The sequence below is a fragment of the Oncorhynchus mykiss genome, chromosome 13, assembly GCF_057628025.1.
Source record: "Oncorhynchus mykiss isolate SJ-2025 chromosome 13, ASM5762802v1, whole genome shotgun sequence".
Taxonomy (NCBI): domain Eukaryota; kingdom Metazoa; phylum Chordata; class Actinopteri; order Salmoniformes; family Salmonidae; genus Oncorhynchus; species Oncorhynchus mykiss.
The window spans coordinates 697517-722378 of record NC_143034.1 but is presented as its reverse complement, the minus strand read 5'-3'; the positions used below and the strand labels follow the sequence as shown (position 1 = coordinate 722378).

General features: G+C 44.0%; 1 protein-coding gene across 6 annotated transcripts in view; it reads right to left on the bottom strand.

Annotated features, from left to right (window-relative positions):
- chtf18 (CTF18, chromosome transmission fidelity factor 18 homolog (S. cerevisiae)) overlaps window positions 1–24862 on the bottom strand; it is a 54906-nt gene that overhangs the window by 28534 nt on the left and 1510 nt on the right. For 3 of the 6 annotated variants that reach the window (XM_090194621.1, XM_090194622.1, XM_090194623.1), the window contains exons 2-15: window positions 23439–23639; window positions 23218–23335; window positions 18535–18724; window positions 18124–18216; window positions 15827–15879; window positions 9853–9991; window positions 9184–9459; window positions 6932–7029; window positions 6185–6308; window positions 5960–6096; window positions 5801–5894; window positions 5235–5333; window positions 2054–2184; window positions 1789–1903 (exon numbers count right to left, since the gene is read on the bottom strand). In XM_090194621.1, coding sequence (XP_090050747.1) covers window positions 1789–1903; window positions 2054–2184; window positions 5235–5333; window positions 5801–5894; window positions 5960–6096; window positions 6185–6308; window positions 6932–7029; window positions 9184–9459; window positions 9853–9991; window positions 15827–15879; window positions 18124–18216; window positions 18535–18724; window positions 23218–23335; window positions 23439–23639 — 1868 coding nt within the window. Of the gene's footprint in view, window positions 1–1788; window positions 1904–2053; window positions 2395–2457; window positions 2495–5234; window positions 5334–5603; window positions 5643–5800; window positions 5895–5959; window positions 6097–6184; window positions 6309–6931; window positions 7030–9183; window positions 9460–9852; window positions 9992–15826; window positions 15880–18123; window positions 18217–18534; window positions 18725–23217; window positions 23336–23438; window positions 23640–24862 lie in introns of those variants that run through there. The other 3 variants (XM_090194624.1, XM_090194626.1, XM_090194627.1) reach the window with 3 other exon arrangements.

Below are 24862 nucleotides of genomic sequence, written 5' to 3'. Positions count from 1 at the left end.
GCTGTCCTGATGTGTGCTGTCCTGCTGTGTGCTGTACTACTGTCCTGCTGTTTGCTGTCCTACTGTCCTGCTGTTTGCTGTCCTGCTGTTTGCTGTCCTACTGTCCTGCTGTGTGCTGTCCTACTGTCCTGCTGTCTTACCGTCCTGCTGTGTGCTGTCCTAATGTCCTGCTGTGTGCTGTCCTAATGTCCTGCTGTCCTGCTGTGTGCTGTCCTGCTGTCTTACTGCATGCTGTCCTACTGTGTGCTGTCTTGCTGTCCTACTGTCCTGCTGTGTGCTGTCCTACTGTGTGCTGTCCTGCTGTCCTACTGTCCTGCTCTCCTGCTGTCCTACGGTCATGCTGTGTGCTGTCCTACTGTCCTGCTGTGTGCTGTCCTACTGTCCTGCTGTGTGCTGTCCTACTGTGTGCTGTCCTACTGTGTGCTTTCCTGCTGTGTGCTGCTGTCCTACTGTGTGCTGCTGTATACTATCCTACTGTGTGCTGTCCTATTGTCCTGCTGTGTGCTGTCCTGCTGTGTGCTGTCCTGCTGTGTGCTGTCCTACTGTCCTGCTGTGTGCTGTCCTACTGTCCTGCTGTGTGCTGTCCTACTGAGTGCTGTCCTGCTGTGTGCTGTCCTGCTGTGTGCTGTCCTGATGTCCTGCTGTGTGCTGTCCTACTGTGTGCTGTCCTACTGTGTGCTGTCCTACTGTATAATGTCCTGCTGTATGCTGTCCTACTCTGTGCTGTCCTACTGTGTTCTGTCCTACTGTGTGCTGTCCTGCTGTGTGCTGTCCTGCTGTGTGCTGTCCTGCTGTGTGCTGTCCTGCAGTCCTACTGTGTACTGTCCCACTGTGTGCTGTATACTGTCCTACTATGTGCTGTCCTGCTGTCCTACTGTATACTGTCCTACTGTGTGCTGTCCTGCTGTATACTGTCCTACTGTGTGCTGTCCTGCTGTATACTGTCCTACTGTGTGCTGTCCTGCTATGTGCTGTCCTGCTGTCCTACTGACCTGCTGTATACGGTCCTACTATGTGCTGTCCTGCTGTCCTGCTGTGTGCTGTCCTGCTGTGTGCTGTCCTGCTGTGTGCTGTCCTGCTGTGTGCTGTCCTGCAGTCCTACTGTGTACTGTCCCACTGTGTGCTGTCCTACTGTCCTGCTGTGTACTGTCCCACTGTGTGCTGTCCTACTGTCCTGCTGTATACTGTCCTGCTGTGTGCTGTCCTACTGTCCTGCTGTATACTGTCCTACTATGTGCTGTCCTGCTGTCCTACTGTATACTGTCCTACTGTGTGCTGTCCTGCTGTATACTGTCCTACTGTGTGCTGTCCTGCTGTATACTGTCCTACTGTGTGCTGACCTGCTGTATACTGTCCTACTGTGTGCTGTCCTGCTGTATACTGTCCTACTGTGTGCTGTCCTGCTGTATACTGTCCTACTGTGTGCTGACCTGCTGTATACTGTCCTACTGTGTGCCGTCCTGCTGTCCTACTGTATACTGTCCTACTGTGTGCTGTCCTGCTGACCTGCTGTATACTGTCCTACTGTGTGCTGTCCTGCTTTGGAAGAGACTGTGTGTGTGTGTGTGTGTGTGTGTGTGTGTGAGACTGTGTGTGTGTGTGTGTGTGTGTGTGAGACTGTGTGTGTGTGTGAGACTGTGTGTGTGTGTGAGACTGTGTGTGTGTGTGAGACTGTGTGTGTGTGTGTGTGTGTGAGACTGTGTGTGTGTGTGTGTATGTGGGACTGTGTGTGTGTGTGGTGTGTGTGTGTGTGTGTATGTGGGACTGTGTGTGTGTGGTGTGTGTTACCTGTGTGAGTTTGTCGTGCTCTCCGGTGGAAGAGGCCAGGTGAAGGATGTGCTGTAGTCTCTCGGCCCCGCCTCCTTCTCTAAGGCCCTCTTCCAGCTCCTCGCCCACACGCTTCCTATACACCAAATATGGTCAACCAGGAAGACACCAAATATGGTCAACCAGGAAGACACCAAATATGGTCAACCAGGAAGACACCAAATATGGTCAACCAGGAAGACAAATAGTTAGTTATGGTTATCAATAGCATAGTTTGTTATAATACCGTTTGATGCGCGGCAGTTGGAAGATCTCCTGCCAGAGGTTGAACAGTCCTTTATTCTGATCCTTCTGACCGATCCTCATGGACTGGACCGACTGCACGTCCAGCTGTCTCTTCCCTCGACCGTGGAGGAACTACAACACATTAACACGTCCAGCTGTCTCTAACCTCGACCGTGGAGGAACTACAACACATTAACACGTCCAGCTGTCTCTAACCTCGACCGTGGAGGAACTACAACACAACACATTAACACGTCCAGCTGTCTCTAACCTCGACCGTGGAGGAACTACAACACAACACATTAACACGTCCAGCTGTCTCTTCCCTCGACCGTGGAGGAACTACAACACATTAACACGTCCAGCTGTCTCTAACCTCGACCGTGGAAGAACTACAACACATTAACACGTCCAGCTGTCTCTAACCTCGACCGTGGAGGAACTACAACACGTCCAGCTGTCTCCAACCTCGACCGTGTAGGGACTACAAAGATTACGGATTGATTATGGATCCTAATTAGTTCCTGCCTATCTGATTATACTGCTTACATCAGTTACCTGATGTGGAATAGAGTTCCATGTAGTCATGTAGTCATGGCTCTATGTAGTACCTTGTGCCTCCCTGGACAGACTTCTCTCCATCTTAACTTCCATCTTAACTTCATTAGGATAGGGGGCAGCATTCGGAATCTTGGATGAAAAGTGTGCCCAAATTAAACTGCCTGCTACTCAGGCCCAGAAGCTAGGATATGCATATAATTAGTGGATTTGGATTGAAAACACTCTGACGTTTCCAAAACTGTTAAAATAATGTCTGTGAGTATAACAGAACTGATATGGCAGGCGAAAACCCGAAGACAATCCAACCAGGAAGTACTATTATTTTGAAAGGCGGTTTTTCCATTGAAAGCCTATCCACCATACAAAGACTTAGGACCCAGTTCACGAGCTCTATGGCTTATTCTACATGTGGCCAGTCTTTATAGTTTCAGGCTTTTACTCTGAAAAATGAGGGAGATACAGCACTTTCAATCAGTGGCCAGTGGAAATTTCCATTCATCAGCCATGGGCCTGATCGGGAACTCGCCTTTCTTGTTTCTCCTTTCCTATTGGCGAAGCTTTTGTCTGGTTGAAATATTATTGATTATTTATGACAAAAACAACCGGAGGGTTGATTTTAAACATCGTTTGGCATTTTTCTACAAACTTTTATTGTACTTTTGAAAACTTTTAGTCTGGACCTTGTGCATTAGGATTACTGGAAAAAACGCGCAAATAAAAAGGAGGTTTTTGGTCATAGAGAGGGACATTATCGAACAAAATAAACATTTATTGTCTAACATGGAGACCTGGGACTGCCACCAGATGAAGATCATCAAAGGTAAGTGATTAATTGTAATGCTATTTCTTTTGTGAGCCCTCTCCTTGGCTGGAAAATGGCTGTATGGTTTTCTGTGACTAGGTTGCCAAGTGGTAAAGAGCATCGGGCCAGGAACTGAAAGGTCATTGGTTCGAATCCCAGAGCTGTCAAGGCTGAAAAATCTGCCGTTCTGCACTTGAACAAGGCAGTTAAACCCCCAACAACTGCTCCCTGGATGCCGATGACATAAACGTTGATGAAGGCAGCTCTCTGCATCTCTTTGATTCAGAGGGGTTGGGTTAAATGCGGAAGACACATTTCGGTTTAATGTTGGGCAACAGACTAGGTTTCCCTCTTTGTTAATTGTTGCAGTCATTTCAGGCGCTGTAGTAACTGACATGTATAGTGTTGAGTCATCCACTCTGGCTTTAATCAAGGCAAGTGGCATGTCATTAGTAAAGATTGAAAAAGTAAAGGGTCCTAGACAGCTGCCCTGGGGAATTCCTCATTCTACCTGGATTATGTTGGAGAGGCTTCCATTAAAAAACACCCTCTGTGTTCTGTTAGACAGGTAACTCTTTATCCACATTATAGCAAAAATCTACAAAAATCTCTGAAACTGGAAACACTTATCTCCCTCACTAGCTTTAAGCACCAACTGTCAGAGCAGCTCACATATTACTGCACCTGTACATAGCCCACCTATAATTTAGCCCAAACAACTACCTCTTTCCCTACTGTATTTAATTTATTTATTTATTTTGCTCCTTTGCACCCCATTATTTTTATTTCTACTTTGCACATTCTCCCATTGCAAATCTCCCATTCCAGTGTTTTACTTGCTATATTGTATTTACTTCGCCACCATGGCCTTTTTGCCTTTACCTCCCTTATCTCACCTCATTTGCTCACATCGTATATAGACTTGTTTATACTGTATTATTGACAGTATGTTTGTTTTACTCCATGTGTAACTCTGTGTCGTTGTATGTGTCGAACTGCTTTGCTTTATCTTGGCCAGGTCGCAATTGTAAATGAGAACTTGTTCTCAACTTGCCTACCTGGTTAAATAAAGGTGTTCTCAACTTGCCTACCTGGTTAAATAAAGATGTTCTCAACTAGCCTCCCTGGTTAAATAAAGGTGTTCTCAACTAGCCTACCTGGTTAAATAAAGGTGTTCTCAACTTGCCTACCTGGTTAAATAAAGGCGTTCTCAACTTGCCTCCCTGGTTAAATAAAGGTGAAATAAATAATAAATAAATAGCAGGGGGTGTAAAGCCAACAGCAGACTGTGACCGATAATGTCAAAAGCTGCACTGAAGTCTAACAAAACAGCCCCCACAATTATTTTAACATCAATTTCTCTCAGCCAATCATCAGTCATTTGTGTAAGTGCTGTACTTGTTGAATATGTACTCAATTTGTTTACTGTGAAATAGCATTGTATCTGGTCAAACACCATTTTTTCCAGAAGTTTACTAAGGGTGGGTAACAGGTTGATTGGTCGGCTATTTGAGCCAGTAAAGAGGGCTTTACTATTCTTAGGTAGTGGAATGACTTTAGCTTCCCTCCAGGCCTGGAGGGCACACGCTCTCTAGTAGGCTAATATTGAAGATATGGCAGATAGAGGACGATATTGCCACTCCTCTCATTCATTTTCCATCCCAGTTGTCACCTGTGAGTTAATGTGTACAGACAGGTGTTCCTCAGGGATCAGTGTTTGGACCCTTGATATTATTGAAATACAAGGTAGCTCTTATAATCTGGAAACACAGTGTGCAATTGGTTTGCTGTGTGTGTGTGTGTGTGTGTGTTTATGTACCTGCAGTGTGTTTATGCAGGATCTGATGTCGTTGTCCGTCTTCTCACAGAGAGCCATCAGAGTCCCCATGTCAGCCTTCATACCCTGGCCCCTGGAGATCTAACCCACACATTAACATAAAGACACCCATCATGGCTGGTCTGACATGTCAGTCTTCATACCCTGGCCCCTGGAGATCTAACCCATACATTAACATAAAGACCCCCATCATGGCTGGTCTGACATGTCAGCCTTCATGACCCCTGGATATCTAACCCACACATTAACATAAAGACCCCCATCATGGCTGGTCTGACATGTCAGTCTTCATACCCTGGCCCCTGGAGATCTAACCCACACATTAACATAAAGACCCCCATCATGGCTGGTCTGACATGTCAGCCTTCATGACCCCTGGCCCCTGGAGATCTAACCCACACATTAACATAAAGACACCCATCATGGCTGGTCTGACATGTCAGTCTTCATGACCCCTGGATATCTAACCCACACATTAACATAAAGACCCCCATCATGGCTGGTCTGACATGTTGCATCACCACTTAGAAAATTAAAACAAAGATTACCTCAGCCAGTCTCTGTGCCAGGCGGGAAGGCTGTGTCTGGGGGAAGGCCAATAGGAACGCCTGCTGCCTCAGAGGCCTCAGGGCTGGAACATACCTGACAGGACAGAGAACCAATCAGATCACAGATAGGGATAAACCCCTCCCCCCTCCATCTCTTACAGGTCGTTACAGATGCAGATGATTGGTCGGAGGAGGACCGACTCTTTTTTCTTCTTCTTCTTTAGAGGCTCCGCCTCTGAATCCGCCCCCTGGCTGTCCTTCCTGTTCAGAGTGGCCAATAGGATGCTGATGGCAGCCTGCCGACCAATCACAGAGAGAGAGAGATGAGGCTAGGTGAGAGTGGTCCAATAGAAGGGCAGGGACGGAGTGGTGGGCGGGACTTACGGCGGGCGCTCCGTCAATCTCGTCAATGATGAGGCAGTTAGGCTTCTCATTGGCTCCCAGCACTGACCTCATCTGGGTCGCTGTGTCGATACGCTTCTGGAACAGCTCCGCACTGCGGTCATCACTATGGAAACCACAGCATCAACAACCCCTTAGTTATTATGGGAAACCACAGCATCAACAACACCTTAGTTACTATGGGAAACGACAGCGTTAACAACACCTTAGTTACTATGGGAAACCACAGCGTCAACAACCCCTTAGTTACTATGGGAAACCACAGCATCAACAACCCCTTAGTTACTATGGGAAACCACAGCATCAACAACCCCTTAGTTACTATGGGGAAACCACAGCATCAACACCACCTTAGTTACTATGGGGAAACCACAGCATCAACAAAACCTTAGTTACTATGGGAAACCACAGCATCAACACCACCTTAGTTACTATGGGAAACCACAGCATCAACAACACCTTAGTTATTATGGGGAAACCACAGCATCAACAACACCTTAGTTACTATGGGAAACCACAGTGTCATCAACACCTTAGTTACTATGGGAAACCACAGCATCAACAACACCTTAGTTACTATGGGAAACCACAGCATCAACAACACCTTAGTTACTATGGGACACCACAGTGTCAACAACACCTTAGTTACTATGGGACACCACAGCATCAACAACCACTTAGTTGCTATGGGAAACCACAGCATCAACTTGTTGAAGTCGTTAAACCCACCTGGCGTTAATCTCCACCACGTTGTACCCAGCATGCTTAGCGATGATGTGGGCTAGAGTGGTCTTCCCTAAACCCGGAGGACCAGAGAGCAGCACCACCTAGTGGGAGGACGACAGATTAACCAGCTATATTAACCTAGTAGTATATATACTAACAGCTATATAACCTGACAGCAGCACCACCTAGTGGGAGGAGGACAGATTAACCAGCTATATTAACCTAGTAGTATATATACTAACAGCTATATAACCTGACAGCAGCACCACCTAGTGGGAGGAGGACAGATTAACCAGCTATATTAACCTAGTAGTATATATACTAACAGCTATATAACCTGACAGCAGCACCACCTAGTGGGAGGAGGACAGATTAACCAGCTATATTAACCTAGTAGTATATATACTAACAGCTATATAACCTGACAGCAGCACCACCTAGTGGGAGGAGGACAGATTAACCAGCTATATTAACCTAGTAGTATATATACTAACAGCTATATAACCTGACAGCAGCACCACCTAGTGGGAGGAGGACAGATTAACCAGCTATATTAATCTAGTAGTATATATACTAACAGCTATATAACCTGACAGCAGCACCACCTAGTGGGAGGAGGACAGATTAACCAGCTATATTAATCTAGTAGTATATATACTAACAGCTATATAACCTGACAGCAGCACCACCTAGTGGGAGGACGACAGATTAACCAGCTATATTAACCTAGTAGTATATATACTAACAGCTATATAACCTGACAGCAGCACCACCTAGTGGGAGGAGGACAGATTGGTCTACCTACCTTGTATTTATCAGTCTGTGTAGTTATACCTACCTTGTCTTTATCAGTCTGTGTAGTTCTACCTACCTTGTTTTTATCAGTCTGTGTAGTTCTACCTACCTTGTATTTATCAGTCTGTGTAGTTCTACCTACCTTGTATTTGTCAGTCTGTGTAGTTCTACCTACCTTGTATTTATCAGTCTGTGTAGTTATTCCTACCTTGTATTTATCAGTCTGTGTAGTTCTACCTACCTTGTTTTTATCAGTCTGTGTGGGTCAACCTACTTCTATTTATCAGTCTGTGTAGTTATTCCTACCTTGTATTCATCAGTCTGTGTAGTTCTACCTACCTTGTTTTTATCAGTCTGTGTAGTTCTTCCTACCTTGTATTTATCAGTCTGTGTAGTTCTACCTACCTTGTTTTTATCAGTCTGTGTAGTTCTACCTACCTTGTATTTATCAGTCTGTGTAGTTCTACCTACCTTGTATTTGTCAGTCTGTGTAGTTCTACCTACCTTGTATTTATCAGTCTGTGTAGTTATTCCTACCTTGTATTTATCAGTCTGTGTAGTTCTACCTACCTTGTTTTTATCAGTCTGTGTAGTTCTTCCTACCTTGTATTTATCAGTCTGTGTAGTTCTACCTACCTTGTCTTTATCAGTCTGTGTAGTTATTCCTACCTTGTATGTATCAGTCTGTGTGATGTGTAGTTCTACCTACCTTGCATTTATCAGTCTGTGTAGTTCTACCTACCTTGTATTTATCAGTCTGTGTAGTTCTACCTACCTTGTATTTATCAGTCTGTGTAGTTCTTCCTACCTTGTATTTATCAGTCTGTGTAGTTCTACCTACCTTGTATTTATCAGTCTGTGTGATGTGTAGGTCTACCTACCTTGTATTTATCAGTCTGTGTAGTTCTACCTACCTTGTATTTATCAGTCTGTGTAGTTCTACCTACCTTGTATTTATCAGTCTGTGTAGTTCTACCTACCTTGTATTTATCAGTCTGTGTAGTTCTACCTACTTCTATTTATCAGTCTGTGTAGTTCTACCTACCTTGCATTTATCAGTCTGTGTGGGTCTACCTACCTTGTATTTATCAGTCTGTGTGATGTGTAGGTCTACCTACCTTGTATTTATCAGTCTGTGTGATGTGTAGTTCTACCTACCTTGTATTTATCAGTCTGTGTAGTTCTACCTACTTCTATTTATCAGTCTGTGTAGTTCTACCTACCTTGCATTTATCAGTCTGTGTAGTTCAACCTACCTTGTATTTATCAGTCTGTGTGATGTGTAGGTCTACCTACCTTGTATTTATCAGTCTGTGTGGGTCTACCTACCTTGTCTTTATCAGTCTGTGTAGTTCTACCTACCTTGTATTTATCAGTCTGTGTGATCTACCTACCTTGTATTTATCAGTCTGTGTAGTTCTACCTACCTTGTATTTATCAGTCTGTGTAGTTCTACCTACCTTGTATTTGGGCCTTTTGTATTGGTCCAGTTCGGCCTCCAGAAGCTCCTCAGTGATCTGACTCTTGGTCTTAAATTTCTGATTGGCTTGATTAAAGTTCCCCTGGCTCCGGTTGGTGGAATTAAAGCGACCCCGGCCCTTATTGAAGCGTCCCTGGTCCTGATTGGCTGTGTTCTGGTCGGGCCTCTCGGCTGGGGGTGGGCGTGTCTTCCTCTCTCGTCCAAACACCACCTGGTCCCACAGCTTCAGCCACTTCAGCAAACAGCGGTTGGTGAACTACACACACACACACATTATACACACACACACACATTATACACACACACACACATTATACACACACACACACATTATACACACAGAAACACATTATACACGCACACACACACATTATACACACACACACACACATTATACACAGAGAAACACATTATACACACACACATTATACACACACACACACACACATTATACACACACACATTATACACACAGAAACACATTATACACACAAAAACACATTATACACACAAAAACACATTATACACACACACACACATTATACACACAGAAACACATTAGACACAGAGAAACACATTATACACACACACACACACACACACACACACACACACACATTATACACACAGTTCCCCCTCCACCACTCACGTCGTCGCTGAGTAGTTCAGTGTAGTGTTGAGGAGAAAACTGATCCACCCAGAGACGAGAAGATTCCTCCTCCTCCTCCTCTCGATCACCCTCTTCTCTCTGTCTGCCGTCCAGCTCTCCAAACTCTTCATCCACTTGACTGAACACACACACACACACACACACGTTTATGCTATAAACAAGTATTAATGTACAGAAACAACAATATCTATCAGGTGATACAGCACCAGTCAACAGTTTGGACACACCTACTAATTCCAGGGTTTTTCTTTATTTTTACTATTTTCTACATTGTAGAATAATAGTGAAGACATCAAAACTATGAAATAACACATATGGAATCATGTAGTAACCAAAACAGTGTTAAACAATATATATAAAATATTTCCTATTTGAGATTCTTCAAAGTAGCCACCCTTTGCCTTGGTGACAGCTTTGCACACTCTTGGCATTCTCTCAACCAGCTTCATGAGGTAGTCACCTGGAATGCATTTCAATTAACAGGTGCACCTTGTTAAAAGTTAATGTGGAATTTCTTTCCCTCTTAATGCTTTAAGGTAGGGGTGGTATACAGAAGATAGCCCTATTTGGTAAATAGTCCATATTATTATAGTCCATATTATGGCAAGATCAGCTCAAATAAGCAAAGTGAAATGACAGGCCATCATTACTTTAAGACATGAAGGTCAGTCAATCGGGAAGATTTCAACAACTTTGAAAGTTTCTTCAAGTGCAGTCGCAAAAACCATCAAGTTCAATGATGAAACTGGCTCTCATGAGGACCGCCACAGGAAAGGAAGACCCAGAGTTACCTCTGCTATGATGAAACTGGCTCTCATGAGGACCGCCACAGGAAAGGAAGACCCAGAGTTACCTCTGCTATGATGAAACTGTCTCTCATGAGGACCGCCACAGGAAAGGAAGACCCAGAGTTACCTCTGCTATGATGAAACTGGCTCTCATGAGGACCGCCACAGGAAAGGAAGACTCAGAGTTACCTCTGCTATGATGAAACTGGCTCTCATGAGGACCACCACAGGAAAGGAAGACCCAGAGTTACCTCTGCTATGATGAAACTGGCTCTCATGAGGACCGCCACAGGAAAGGAAGACCCAGAGTTACCTCTGCTATGATGAAACTGGCTCTCATGAGGACCGCCACAGGAAAGGAAGACTCAGAGTTACCTCTGCTATGATGAAACTGTCTCTCATGAGGACCGCCACAGGAAAGGAAGACTCAGAGTTACCTCTGCTATGATGAAACTGGCTCTCATGAGGACCGCCACAGGAAAGGAATACCCAGAGTTACCTCTGCTATGATGAAACTGGCTCTCATGAGGACCGCCACAGGAAAGGAAGACTCAGAGTTACCTCTGCTATGATGAAACTGTCTCTCATGAGGACCGCCACAGGAAAGGAAGACCCAGAGTTACCTCTGCTATGATGAAACTGTCTCTCATGAGGACCGCCACAGGAAAGGAAGAATAAGAGTTACCTCTGCTATGATGAAACTGTCTCTCATGAGGACCGCCACAGGAAAGGAAGACTCAGAGTTACCTCTGCTATGATGAAACTGTCTCTCATGAGGACCGCCACAGGAAAGGAAGACCCAGAGTTACCTCTGCTATGATGAAACTGTCTCTCATGAGGACCGCCACAGGAAAGGAAGACCCAGAGTTACCTCTGCTATGATGAAACTGGCTCTCATGAGGACCGCCACAGGAAAGGAAGACTCAGAGTTACCTCTGCTGTGATGAAACTGTCTCTCATGAGGACCGCCACAGGAAAGGAAGACTCAGAGTTACCTCTGCCTCAGAGGATCATTTCATTAGAGTTACCAGCCTCAGAAACTGCAGCCCAAATAAATGCTTCACAGAGTTCAAGTAACAGACACATCTCAACATCAACTGTTCAGAGGAGACTGTGTGAATCAGGCCTTCATGGTCGAATTGCTGCAAAGAAACCACTACTAAAGGAATTATAGAACATGACGTAATTATGCCGTTAAATTGAATCGAAGGGAAAAAAGTTATTTTACAACAATGCTTTTACTGATTGTAAAAATGATTGTAAAAAGGTATGGAACACAGTTAAGGGCTTACTTGGTACATCTATCTCCTCATGCCCATCTAGTGTGGAGGTTGGCGGGAGAATGATAACAGGACCAGTTGATATTGTACTATTACTACTACTAATAGTGACAATCATTTTACTACTACTAATAGTGCCAATCATTTTACTACTACTAATAGTGACAATCATTTTACTACTACTAATAGTGCCAATCATTTTACTACTACTAATAGTGACAATCATTTTACTACTACTAATAGTGCCAATCATTTTACTACTACTAATAGTGCCAATCATTTTACTACTACTAATAGTGCCAATCATTTTACTACTACTAATAGTGCCAATCATTTTACTACTACTAATAGTGCCAATCATTTTACTACTACTAATAGTGACAATCATTTTACTACTACTAATAGTGACAATCATTTTACTACTGCTAATAGTGCCAATCATTTTACTACTACTAATAGTGCCAATCATTTTACTACTACTAATAGTGACAATCATTTTACTACTACTAATAGTGCCAATCATTTTACTACTACTAATAGTGACAATCATTTTACTACTACTAATAGTGCCAATCATTTTACTACTACTAATAGTGCCAATCATTTTACTACTACTAATAGTGCCAATCATTTTACTACTACTAATAGTGCCAATCATTTTACTACTACTAATAGTGACAATCATTTTACTACTACTAATAGTGACAATCATTTTACTACTGCTAATAGTGACAATCATTTTACTACTACTAATAGTGCCAATCATTTTACTACTACTAATAGTGACAATCATTTTACTACTACTAATAGTGCCAATCATTTTACTACTACTAATAGTGCCAATCATTTTACTACTACTAATAGTGCCAATCATTTTACTACTACTAATAGTGCCAATCATTTTACTACTACTAATAGTGCCAATCATTTTACTACTACTAATAGTGACAATCATTTTACTACTACTAATAGTGACAATCATTTTACTACTGCTAATAGTGCCAATCATTTTACTACTACTAATAGTGCCAATCATTTTACTACTACTAATAGTGCCAATCATTTTACTACTACTAATAGTGCCAATCATTTTACTACTACTAATAGTGACAATCATTTTGCTGATTTTTTTTACACAGAAAATTAAATTACTAAGCAACAATGTAGACATAAATTCTTCCAAACAAGCTATTGTCCAATGGATTGATGATCATATTATGAGCAATAAGATCTGCTCTTTTAGTCTACAAACGGTGTCAGAGGAGGAGGTGTTAAACCTATTGAAGTCATTACCTGATGGTAAATCTACAGTGGAGGAGGTGTTAAACCTATTGAAGTCATTACCTGGTGGTAAATCTACAGTGGAGGAGGTGTCAAACCTATTGAAGTCATTACCTGATGGTAAATCTACAGTGGAGGAGGTGTTAAACCTATTGAAGTCATTACCTGATGGTAAATCTACAGTGGAGGAGGTGTTAAACCTATTGAAGTCATTACCTGATGGTAAATCTACAGTGGAGGAGGTGTTAAACCTATTGAAGTCATTACCTGATGGTAAATCTACAGTGGAGGAGGTGTCAAACCTATTGAAGTCATTACCTGATGGTAAATCTACAGTGGAGGAGGTGTTAAACCTATTGAAGTCATTACCTGATGGTAAATCTACAGTGGAGGAGGTGTCAAACCTATTGAAGTCATTACCTGGTGGTAAATCTACAGTGGAGGAGGTGTTAAACCTATTGAAGTCATTACCTGATGGTAAATCTACAGGTTATGGTCTTATGGATAAACCAAACTACTGGGAGTGCAGCTAGACAACTGCTTATCATCGTCGTCTCAAATAACTAATCTATGTAAAAAAATATATATTAAAACAGCATGCACAATCAGAAGGATAGCTAAATATTTACAAGGGAAAATCCTTCAGCAAATAACACAGGCATTGGTTGAGAGTCAAGTGAACTATTGTTCGGTGGCCTGGGGAAATGCATCATCTAGTGAAGTTAGGAGGCTGCAGAATGCACAGAATAAAGCAGCAAGGATTGTTTTAAGGTGGAGATGTGGTTCTTCTGATGCAGTCATGGGTTGTTTTAAGGTGGAGATGTGGTTCTTCTGATGCAGTCATGGGTTGTTTTAAGGTGGAGATGTGGTTCTTCTGTTGCAGTCATGGGTTGTTTTAAGGTGGAGATGTGGTTCTTCTGTTGCAGTCATGGGTTGTTTTAAGGTGGAGATATGGTTCTTCTGATGCAGTCATGGGTTGTTTTAAGGTGGAGATATGGTTCTTCTGATGCAGTCATGGGTTGTTTTAAGGTGGAGATGTGGTTCTTCTGATGCAGTCATGGGTTGTTTTAAGGTGGAGATGTGGTTCTTCTGTTGCAGTCATGGGTTGTTTTAAGGTGGAGATGTGGTTCTTCTGATGCAGTCATGGGTTGTTTTAAGGTGGAGATGTGGTTCTTCTGTTGTAGTCATGGGTTGTTTTAAGGTGGAGATATGGTTCTTCTGATGCAGTCATGCGCAGTGTTCTTGGTTGGTCATCAATCGACAAGATAATTGACTAAAACATGCTTATCTTATTTTATAATATACATCATTTAAAACGGCCAAGTTCTATTCACAGCAGGTATTCAGATGGTAAGAGACAGACATTCAGTAAATACTAGGAATAGATTGGTTAAGAGACAGACATTCAGTAAATACTAGGAATAGATTGGTTAAGAGACAGACATTCAGTAAATACTAGGAATAGATTGTCCACCATCTATGTGTTGTCCAGACAGAAAAAAATACAAAATAACATTTCGATTTAGAGCAATAAAGAAATTGAATAAATTAACTGAGCAAACTAGAAACCTTTAAATATATAAGTTTAAACATTATTTAAAAACAATTTAAATATAGCATATAGAAATGTTGTGGGACTATAGTAGATGAAGAATCAATATTTTTTAGACTGAGTCATTATGCTTTATGTGTATTATGTATGTTTGTAATAGTGTGTTAGATGTGAAAGTGTGTTTGTATTATAAATTATATTTTAATGTTAAGGACTCTTGGAAGATTAGTCCAAATGGGGACTAAAAGAGATCCTAATAAAATCAAATCAAATCAAAGGACACCAATAAGAAGAAGAGACTTGCTTGGGCCAAGAAACACGAGTAATGGACATTAGACCGGTGGAAATCTGTCCTTTGGTCTGAGGAGTCTATTTGTGGTTCCAACCGCCGTGTCTTTGTGAGACACAGAGTAGGTGAACGGATGATCTCTGCATGTGTGGTTCCCACCGTGAAGCATGGAGGAGGAGGTGTGATGGTGCTTTGCTGGTGACACTGTCTGTGATTTATTTAGAATTCAAGGCACACGTAACCAGCATGGCTGCCACAGCATTCTGCAGCGATACGCCGTCCCATCTGGTTTGGGCTGAGTGGGACTATCATTTTGTTTTTCAACAGGACAATGAGCCAACACACCTCCAGGCTGTGTAAAGGCTATTTGACCAAGGAGAGTGATGGAGTGTTGCGTCAGATGACCTGGCCTCCACATTAACCCGATCTCAACCAAATGAGATGGTTTGGGATGAGTTGGACCGCAGAGTGAAGGAGCCAACAAGTGCTCAGCATATGTGGGAACTCCTTCAAGACTGCTGGAAAAGCATTCCAGGTGAAGCTGGTTGAGAGAATGCCAAGAGTGTGCAAAGCTGTCATCAAAGCCAAGGGTGGCAACTTTGAAGAATCTCAAATATATTTTGATTTGTTTAACACTTTTTTGGTTACTACATGATTCCATGTGTTATTTCATAGTTCATGTCTTCACTATTTTTCAACATAAAGAAAAACCCCTTGAATGAGTAACTTTAACTTTAGATTGGTACTGCATGTACACACACACCTGTTGAGTCGCTCTGTTAGGCGCTGAGATTCCTCCACCACTTGGCGATGACGCTGCAGAAACAGTCAGAAAATCAGAAACAGACAGAAACAGTCAGCTCAGTCAGTCAGAAACAGACAGAAACAGACAGCTCAGTCAGAAACAGTCAGCTCAGTCAAAAACAGTCAGAAACAGTCAGCTCAGTCAAAAACAGTCAGAAAGAGTCAGCTCAGTCAAAAACAGTCAGAAAGAGTCAGCTCAGTCAAAAACAGTCAGAAAGAGTCAGCTCAGTCAAAAACAGTCAGAAACAGTCAGCTCAGTCAAAAACAGTCAGAAAGAGTCAGCTCAGTCAAAAACAGTCAGAAAGAGTCAGCTCAGTCAAAAACAGTCAGAAAGAGTCAGCTCAGTCAAAAACAGTCAGAAAGAGTCAGCTCAGTCAGACAGAAAGAGTCAGCTCAGTCAGACAGAAAGAGTCAGCTCAGTCAGACAGAAAGAGTCAGCTCAGTCAGACAGAAAGAGTCAGCTCAGTCAGACAGAAAGAGTCAGCTCAGTCAGACAGAAAGAGTCAGCTCAGTCAGACAGAAAGTCAGCTCAGTCAGACAGAAAGTCAGCTCAGTCAGACAGAAAGAGTCAGCTCAGTCAGACAGAAAGAGTCAGCTCAGTCAGACAGAAAGTCAGCTCAGTCAGACAGAAACAGTCAGCTCAGTCAGACAGAAAGAGTCAGCTCAGTCAGACAGAAAGAGTCAGCTCAGTCAGACAGAAAGAGTCAGCTCAGTCAGACAGAAAGTCAGCTCAGTCAGACAGAAAGAGTCATCTCAGTCAGACAGAAACAGACAGCTCAGTCAGAAACAGTCAGCTCAGTCAAAAACAGTCAGAAAGAGTCAGCTCAGTCAAAAACAGTCAGAAAGAGTCAGCTCAGTCAGACAGAAAGAGTCAGCTCAGTCAGACAGAAAGAGTCAGCTCAGTCAGACAGAAAGAGTCAGCTCAGTCAGACAGAAAGAGTCAGCTCAGTCAGACAGAAAGAGTCAGCTCAGTCAGACAGAAAGAATCAGCTCAGTCAGACAGAAAGAGTCAGCCAGAAACAGACAGAAACAGACAGCTCAGTCAGAAACAGTCAGCTCAGTCAAAAACAGTCAGAAACAGTCAGCTCAGTCAGACAGAAAGAGTCAGCTCAGTCAGACAGAAAGAGTCAGCTCAGTCAGACAGAAAGAGTCAGCTCAGTCAGACAGAAAGAGTCAGCTCAGTCAGACAGAAAGAGTCAGCTCAGTCAGACAGAAAGAGTCAGCCAGAAACAGTCAGAAACAGTGAGCTCAGTCAGTCAGAAACAGTCAGCTCAGTTAGTCAGAAACAGACAGAACCAGTCAGCTCAGTCAGTCAGAAACAGACAGAAACAATCAGCTCAGTCAGACAGAAACAGTCAGCTCAGTCAGTCAGAAACAGACAGAAACAGTCAGCTCAGTCAGTCAGAAACAGTCAGCTCAGACAGAAACAGTCAGCTCAGACAGAAACAGTCAGCTCAGACAGAAACAGTCAGACAGAAACAGTCAGACAGAAACAGTCAGACAGAAACAGTCAGACAGAAACAGTCAGACAGAAACAGTCAGACAGAAACAGTCAGACAGAAACAGACAGCTCAGTCAGAAACAGTCAAAAACAGTCAGCTCAGTCAAAAACAGTCAGCTCAGTCAGAAACAGTCAGCTCAGTCAGAAACAGTCAGCTCAGTCAGCTGTAGACTTTGGGAAGCGTGTGTGTGGACGTGTTTAAGGTGAAGGTTTAACTATACTTGAAGACCAGAAGTAGAATAGTAAACAAACTAACATTTGACAAACTGGGAACATTTTGTTGGTCCCCATAAGGTAAAATGCTGTTTCTAGGGGGTTTAGAGGTTAAGGTTAGAATTAGGTTAAGGGTTAGGAGCTAGGGTTAGGAGCTAGGGTTAGGAGCTAGGGTTAAGGTTAGGATTAGGTTAAGGGTTAGGAGCTAAGGATAGGAGCTAGGGTTAGGAGCTAGGGTTAAGTCTTTGGGTTAAGGATAGGTTTAGGTTAAGGGTTAGGAGCTAGGGTTAGGAGCTAGGGTCAGGAGCTAGGGTTAAGGTTAGGATTAGGTTATGGGTTAGGAGCTAGGGTTAGGAGCTAGGGTTAGGAGCTAGGGTTAAGGTTAGGATTAGGTTAAGGGTTAGGAGCTAGGGTTAGGAGCTAGGGTTAGGAGCTAGGGTTATGTTTTTGGGTTAAGGTTAGGATTAGGTTAAGAGTACGTGTTAGGTTTACAGAAAATGAATTGTGTGTCCCCGCAAGGTTAGCTGTGGGGGTGTACTCACCTTCTCGGCCACCTGTTCTCTCAGTACCTCGATGGGAACAGCCAGCAAACCCAATGCATTATGGGAGCTACGAAAAGCACTGGGGTCCACAGCCTATAAGACACAGTAAATAAGGGAGACAGAGAGAGAGGTGACTGGGGTCCTATAAGACAGTAAATAAGGGAGACAGAGAGAGAGGTGACTGGGGTCCTATAAGACAGTAAATAAGGGAGACAGAGAGAGAGTTGACTGGGGTCCTATAAGACAGTAAATAAGCGAGACAGAGAGAGAGGTGACTGGGGTCCTATAAGACAGTAAATAAGGGAGACAGAGAGAGAGGTGACTGGGGTCCTATAAGACAGTAAATAAGGGAGACAGAGAGAGAGGTGATTGGTGGATCAGGTAAAGCTCAGTGATTGGCTAAAAGTTTACCTTTCCCCTCATGTCGTCTGTCTGTCGGAGGTAGACGCGGTTTCCTGTCTGGTCCGTCACGCTAACGTATCCCCCCTCGGCCGGGGGGCGCTTCAGAACGTGACACGACGTTGCCGCGGTGACTCTCCGAGGAGACTCCTGGATGGCTGCGAAGCCACTGATGTCCAAGATCACCGGGATTAGCTGGGGTCTACACACACACACACACACACACACACACACACACACACACACACACACACACACACACACACACACACACTTTGATTTGAGAGTTCCTCATATTGACATTGGCTGCTGCCTCTGTTACTAATACGAATAGACTGAATGGGGCAGATCTATGCATCTATATATCTATGATCTAGATCTACGCAATCTGATAGTCAAACCAACTATATCAACACCAACCATCAGACAGGGCCTGAAACCACCTATTGGGACAGATCAATACCAACCATCAGACAGGGCCTGAAACCACCTATTGGGACAGATCAATACCAACTATATCAACACCAACCATCAGACAGGGCCTGAAACCACCTATTGGGACAGATCAACACCAACTATATCAATACCAACCATCAGACAGGGCCTGAAACCACCTACTGGGACAGATCAATACCAACCATCAGACAGGGCCTGAAACCACCTATTGGGGCAGATCAATATCAACCATCAGACAGGGCCTGAAACCACCTATTGGGACAGATCAACACCAACTATATCAATACCAACCATCAGACAGGGCCTGAAACCACCTACTGGGACAGATCAATACCAACCATCAGACAGGGCCTGAAACCACCTATTGGGACAGATCAATACCAACTATATCAACATCAACCATCAGACAGGGCCTGAAACCACCTATTGGGACAGATCAACACCAACTATATCAATACCAACCATCAGACAGGGCCTGAAACCACCTACTGGGACAGATCAATACCAACCATCAGACAGGGCCTGAAACCACCTATTGGGACAGATCAATACCAACTATATCAACATCAACCATCAGACAGGGCCTGAAACCACCTATTGGGACAGATCAATACCAACTATATCAATACCAACCATCAGACAGGGCCTGAAACCACCTATTGGGACAGATCAATACCAACCATCAGACAGGGCCTGAAACCACCTATTGGGACAGATCAATACCAACCATCAGACAGGGCCTGAAACCACCTACTGGGACAGATCAATACCAACCATCAGACAGGGCCTGAAACCACCTATTGGGGCAGATCAATATCAACCATCAGACAGGGCCTGAAACCACCTATTGGGACAGATCAATACCAACCATCAGACAGGGCCTGAAACCACCTACTGGGACAGATCAATACCAACCATCAGACAGGGCCTGAAACCACCTATTGGGACAGATCAACACCAACCATCAGACAGGGCCTGAAACCACCTATTGGGACAGATCAATACCAACCATCAGAGAGGGCCTGAAACCACCTATTGGGACAGATCAATACCAACCATCAGACAGGGCCTGAAACCACCTATTGGGACAGATCAATACCAACCATCAGACAGGGCCTGAAACCACCTATTGGGACAGATCAATACCAACTATATCAACACCAACCATCAGACAGGGCCTGAAACCACCTATTGGGACAGATCAACACCAACTATATCAATACCAACCATCAGACAGGGCCTGAACCCACCTATTGGGACAGATCAACACCAACCATCAGACAGGGCCTGAAACCAGCTATTGGGACAGATCAATACCAACCATCAGACAGGGCCTGAAACCACCTATTGGGACAGATCAATACCAACCATCAGACAGGGCCTGAAACCACCTATTGGGACAGATCAATACCAACCATCAGACAGGGCCTGAAACCACCTATTGGGACAGATCAATACCAACTATATCAACACCAACCATCAGACAGGGCCTGAAACCACCTATTGGGACAGATCAACACCAACTATATCAATACCAACCATCAGACAGGGCCTGAACCCACCTATTGGGACAGATCAACACCAACCATCAGACAGGGCCTGAAACCAGCTATTGGGACAGATCAATACCAACCATCAGACAGGGCCTGAAACCACCTATTGGGACAGATCAATACCAACCATCAGACAGGGCCTGAAACCACCTATTGGGACAGATCAATACCAACCATCAGACAGGGCCTGAAACCACCTATTGAACATAGCTTTGTTTGAGTTGGAGTTTCCATGTGACTAAACAAACCGTAAAGGGCTTGGGATGATGCATCTGGATATTAGGAGCTTACTTCCTGAACTGAATTACATCAAGGTCTGGGCTATGCAGACACTACTGGACATTAGGAGCTTACTTCCTGAACTGGATTACATCAAGGTCTGGGCTATGCAGACACTACTGGACATTAGGAGCTTACTTCCTGAACTGAATTACATCAAGGTCTGGGCTATGCAGACACTACTGGACATTAGGAGCTTACTTCCTGAACTGGATTACATCAAGTCATTATAATATAATATACACACAGAAATACAAGCCTTTGGTCATTAACATGGTCAAATCCAGAAATTATCATTTCGAAAACAAAACGTCTATTCTTTCAGTGAAATACGGAACCGTTCCGTATTTTATCGAACAGGTGGCTTCCCTAAGTCTAAATATTGCTGTTACATTGCACAACCTTCAATGTTATGTCATAATTACGTAAAATTCTGGCAAATTAATTAAGGTCTTTGTTAGGAAGAAATGGACTTCACACCGTTCTCAACGAGCCAGGCGGGCCAAACTGCTGCATATACCCTGACTCTGCTTGCACTGAAGAGGGCTGGTTCTAGTAGATGTACTAGTGGGTTATTAGAGGGCTGGTTCTAGTTGATGTACTAGTGGGTTATTAGAGGGCTGGTTCTAGTTGATGTACTAGTGGGTTATTAGAGAGCTGGTTCTAGTTGATGTACTAGTGGGTTATTAGAGGGCTGGTTCTAGTTGATGTACTAGTGGGTTATTAGAGAGCTGGTTCTAGTTGATGTACTAGTGGGTTATTAGAAGGCTGGTCAGCTGGTTCTAGTTGATGTACTAGTGGGTTATTAGAGGGCTGGTTCTAGTTGATGTACTAGTGGGTTATTAGAGGGCTGGTCAGCTGGTTCTAGTTGATGTACTTGTGGGTTATTAGAGGGCTGGTCAGCTGGTTCTAGTTGATGTACTAGTGGGTTATTAGAGGGCTGGTCAGCTGGTTCTAGTTAATGTACTAGTGGGTTATTAGAGAGCTGGTTCTAGTTGATGTACTAGTGGGTTATTAGAGAGCTGGTTCTAGTTTATGTACTAGTGGGTTATTAGAAGGCTGGTCAGCTGGTTCTAGTTGATGTACTAGTGGGTTATTAGAGGGCTGGTCAGCTGGTTCTAGTTGATGTACTAGTGGGTTATTAGAGGGCTGGTTCTAGTTGATGTACTAGTGGGTTATTAGAGGGCTGGTCAGCTGGTTCTAGTTGATGTACTAGTGGGTTATTAGAGGGCTGGTCAGCTGGTTCTAGTTGATGTACTAGTGGGTTATTAGAGGGCTGGTTCTAGTTGATGTACTAGTGGGTTATTAGAGGGCTGGTTCTAGTTGATGTACTAGTGGGTTATTAGAGGGCTGGTTCTAGTTGATGTACTAGTGGGTTATTAGAGGGCTGGTTCTAGTTGATGTACTAGTGGGTTATTAGAGGGCTGGTTCTAGTTGATGTACTAGTGGGTTATTAGAGGGCTGGTCAGCTGGTTCTAGTTGATGTACTAGTAGGTTATTAGAAGGCTGGTCAGCTGGTTCTACTTGATGTACTAGTGGGTTATTAGAGGGCTGGTCAGCTGGTTCTAGTTGATGTACTAATGGGTTATTAGAGAGCTGGTTCTAGTTGATGTACTAGTGGGTTATTAGAGAGCTGGTTCTAGTTTATGTACTAGTGGGTTATTAGAAGGCTGGTCAGCTGGTTCTAGTTGATGTACTAGTGGGTTATTAGAGAGCTGGTTCTAGTTGATGTACTAGTGGGTTATTAGAGGGCTGGTTCTAGTTGATGTACTAGTGGGTTATTAGAGGGCTGGTTCTAGTTGATGTACTAGTGGGTTATTAGAGGGCTGGTCAGCTGGTTCTAGTTGATGTACTAGTGGGTTATTAGAGGGCTGGTCAGCTGGTTCTAGTTGATGTACTAGTGGGTTATTAGAGGGCTGGTTCTAGTTGATGTACTAGTGGGTTATTAGAGGGCTGGTCAGCTGGTTCTAGTTGATGTACTAGTGGGTTATTAGAGGGCTGGTCAGCTGGTTCTAGTTGATGTACTAGTGGGTTATTAGAGGGCTGGTTCTAGTTGATGTACTAGTGGGTTATTAGAGGGCTGGTCAGCTGGTTCTAGTTGATGTACTAGTGGGTTATTAGAGGGTTGGATCTAGTTGACGTACTAGTGGGTTATTAGAGGGCTGGTCAGCTGGTTCTAGTTGATGTACTAGTGGGTTATTAGAGGGCTGGTTCTAGTTGATGTACTAGTGGGTTATTAGAGGGCTGGTCAGATGGTTCTAGTTGATGTACTAGTGGGTTATTAGAGGGCTGGTCAGCTGGTTCTAGTTGATGTACTAGTGGGTTATTAGAGGGTTGGATCTAGTTGACGTACTAGTGGGTTATTAGAGGGCTGGTCAGCCTGTTCCAGTATGACCTATGATCCTACCTGCTGCTCGGGGTTCGATGGAACTCCTCTGGAGACGACGGGGGGGTGATGTCATCAACCTGAGACACCTCAAACAGCTTCTTAGCCACATCCTGCCTCAGACGCTTAGCCTTGGGAGCTACACACGGATACAAATACATCAACGACAAGAGACACCACAGTACTCTCTCTCTCCCTCACGTCATCACACTAACGGCAGAGAAGAGGGAAGAGCTACTCACTGATTGGCTCGTCCGCCAGCAGGTGTTCTATGTCCTCTCCGTCACACGGCACAGACGGGCCTTCCAATTGGCCGAGGCTCCGTTTTGACGATACCTGTGATTGGCTCCTGAGTGGCTGGTCACCAGCGGTGATGGCTTCCTGGAACGACTGAGGCTTCTGCTTCCGGAACTCTGACCGCTTAGTGGAAGGAGCTGGATTAACTGACCACACAGAGAGACACACACACACACATCAGAATACACACACAGAGAGACACACACACACATCAGAATACACACACAGAGAGACACACACACAGAGACACACACACACACAGAGACACACACACACATCAGAATACACAAACACACACAGAGACACACACACACATCAGAATACACACACAGAGAGACACACACACACACACATCAGAATGCACACACACAGAGACAAACACACAGAGAGAGAGAGACATCAGACTAGTGTGTAGCCGACAGTATTTTTCAGTGACAACACTTTTCTGGCGTCCTCAAATTACACACAGGTGTTAGGAGATGCAGATAGATAGGTAGCAGAGGTGGTCACCTGTAACATGGCCGAGGGGGAACCCTAACCAAGACCTGTAACATGGCCGAGGGGGAACCCTAACCAAGACCTGTAACATGGCCGAGGGGGAACCCTAACCAAGACCTGTAACATGGCCGAGGGGGAACCCTAACCAAGACCTGTAACATGGCCGAGGGGGAACCCTAACCAAGACCTGTAACATGGCCGAGGGGGAACCCTAACCAAGACCTGTAACATGGCCGAGGGGGAACCCTAACCAAGACCTGTAACATGGCCGAGGGGGAACCCTAACCAAGACCTGTAACATGGCCGTGTGGGAACCCTAATCAAGACCTGTAACATGGAGACATGGGAACCCTAACCAAGAGCTATAACATGGAGACATGGGAACCCTAACCAAGACCTGTAACATGGAGACATGAGAACCCTAACCAAGACCTGTAACATGGAGACATGGGAACCCTAACCAAGACCTGTAACATGGAGATGTGGGATGATTTTTTTTACATTGTTTCTAACATGTTAATGCCAAAATAACGGCTAAAAACGGGTCGCCACTGTCTCACTATTTTCTCCTTCTGTTCCTAGAGAACTACTACATCTGTTCCTACTTTTAACTCTGCATTTTGGGAGAAGAGCTTGTTAGTAAGCATTTCACTGTAAAGACTACACCTGTTGTATTCAGCATTTCACTGTGAGGTCTACTACACCTGTTGTATTCAGCATTTCACTGTGAGGTCTACTACACCTGTTGTATTCAGCATTTCACTGTGAGGTCTACTACACCTGTTGTATTCAGCATTTCACTGTGAGGTCTACTACACCTGTTGTATTCAGCATTTCTACTGTGAGGTCTACTACACCTGTTGTATTCAGC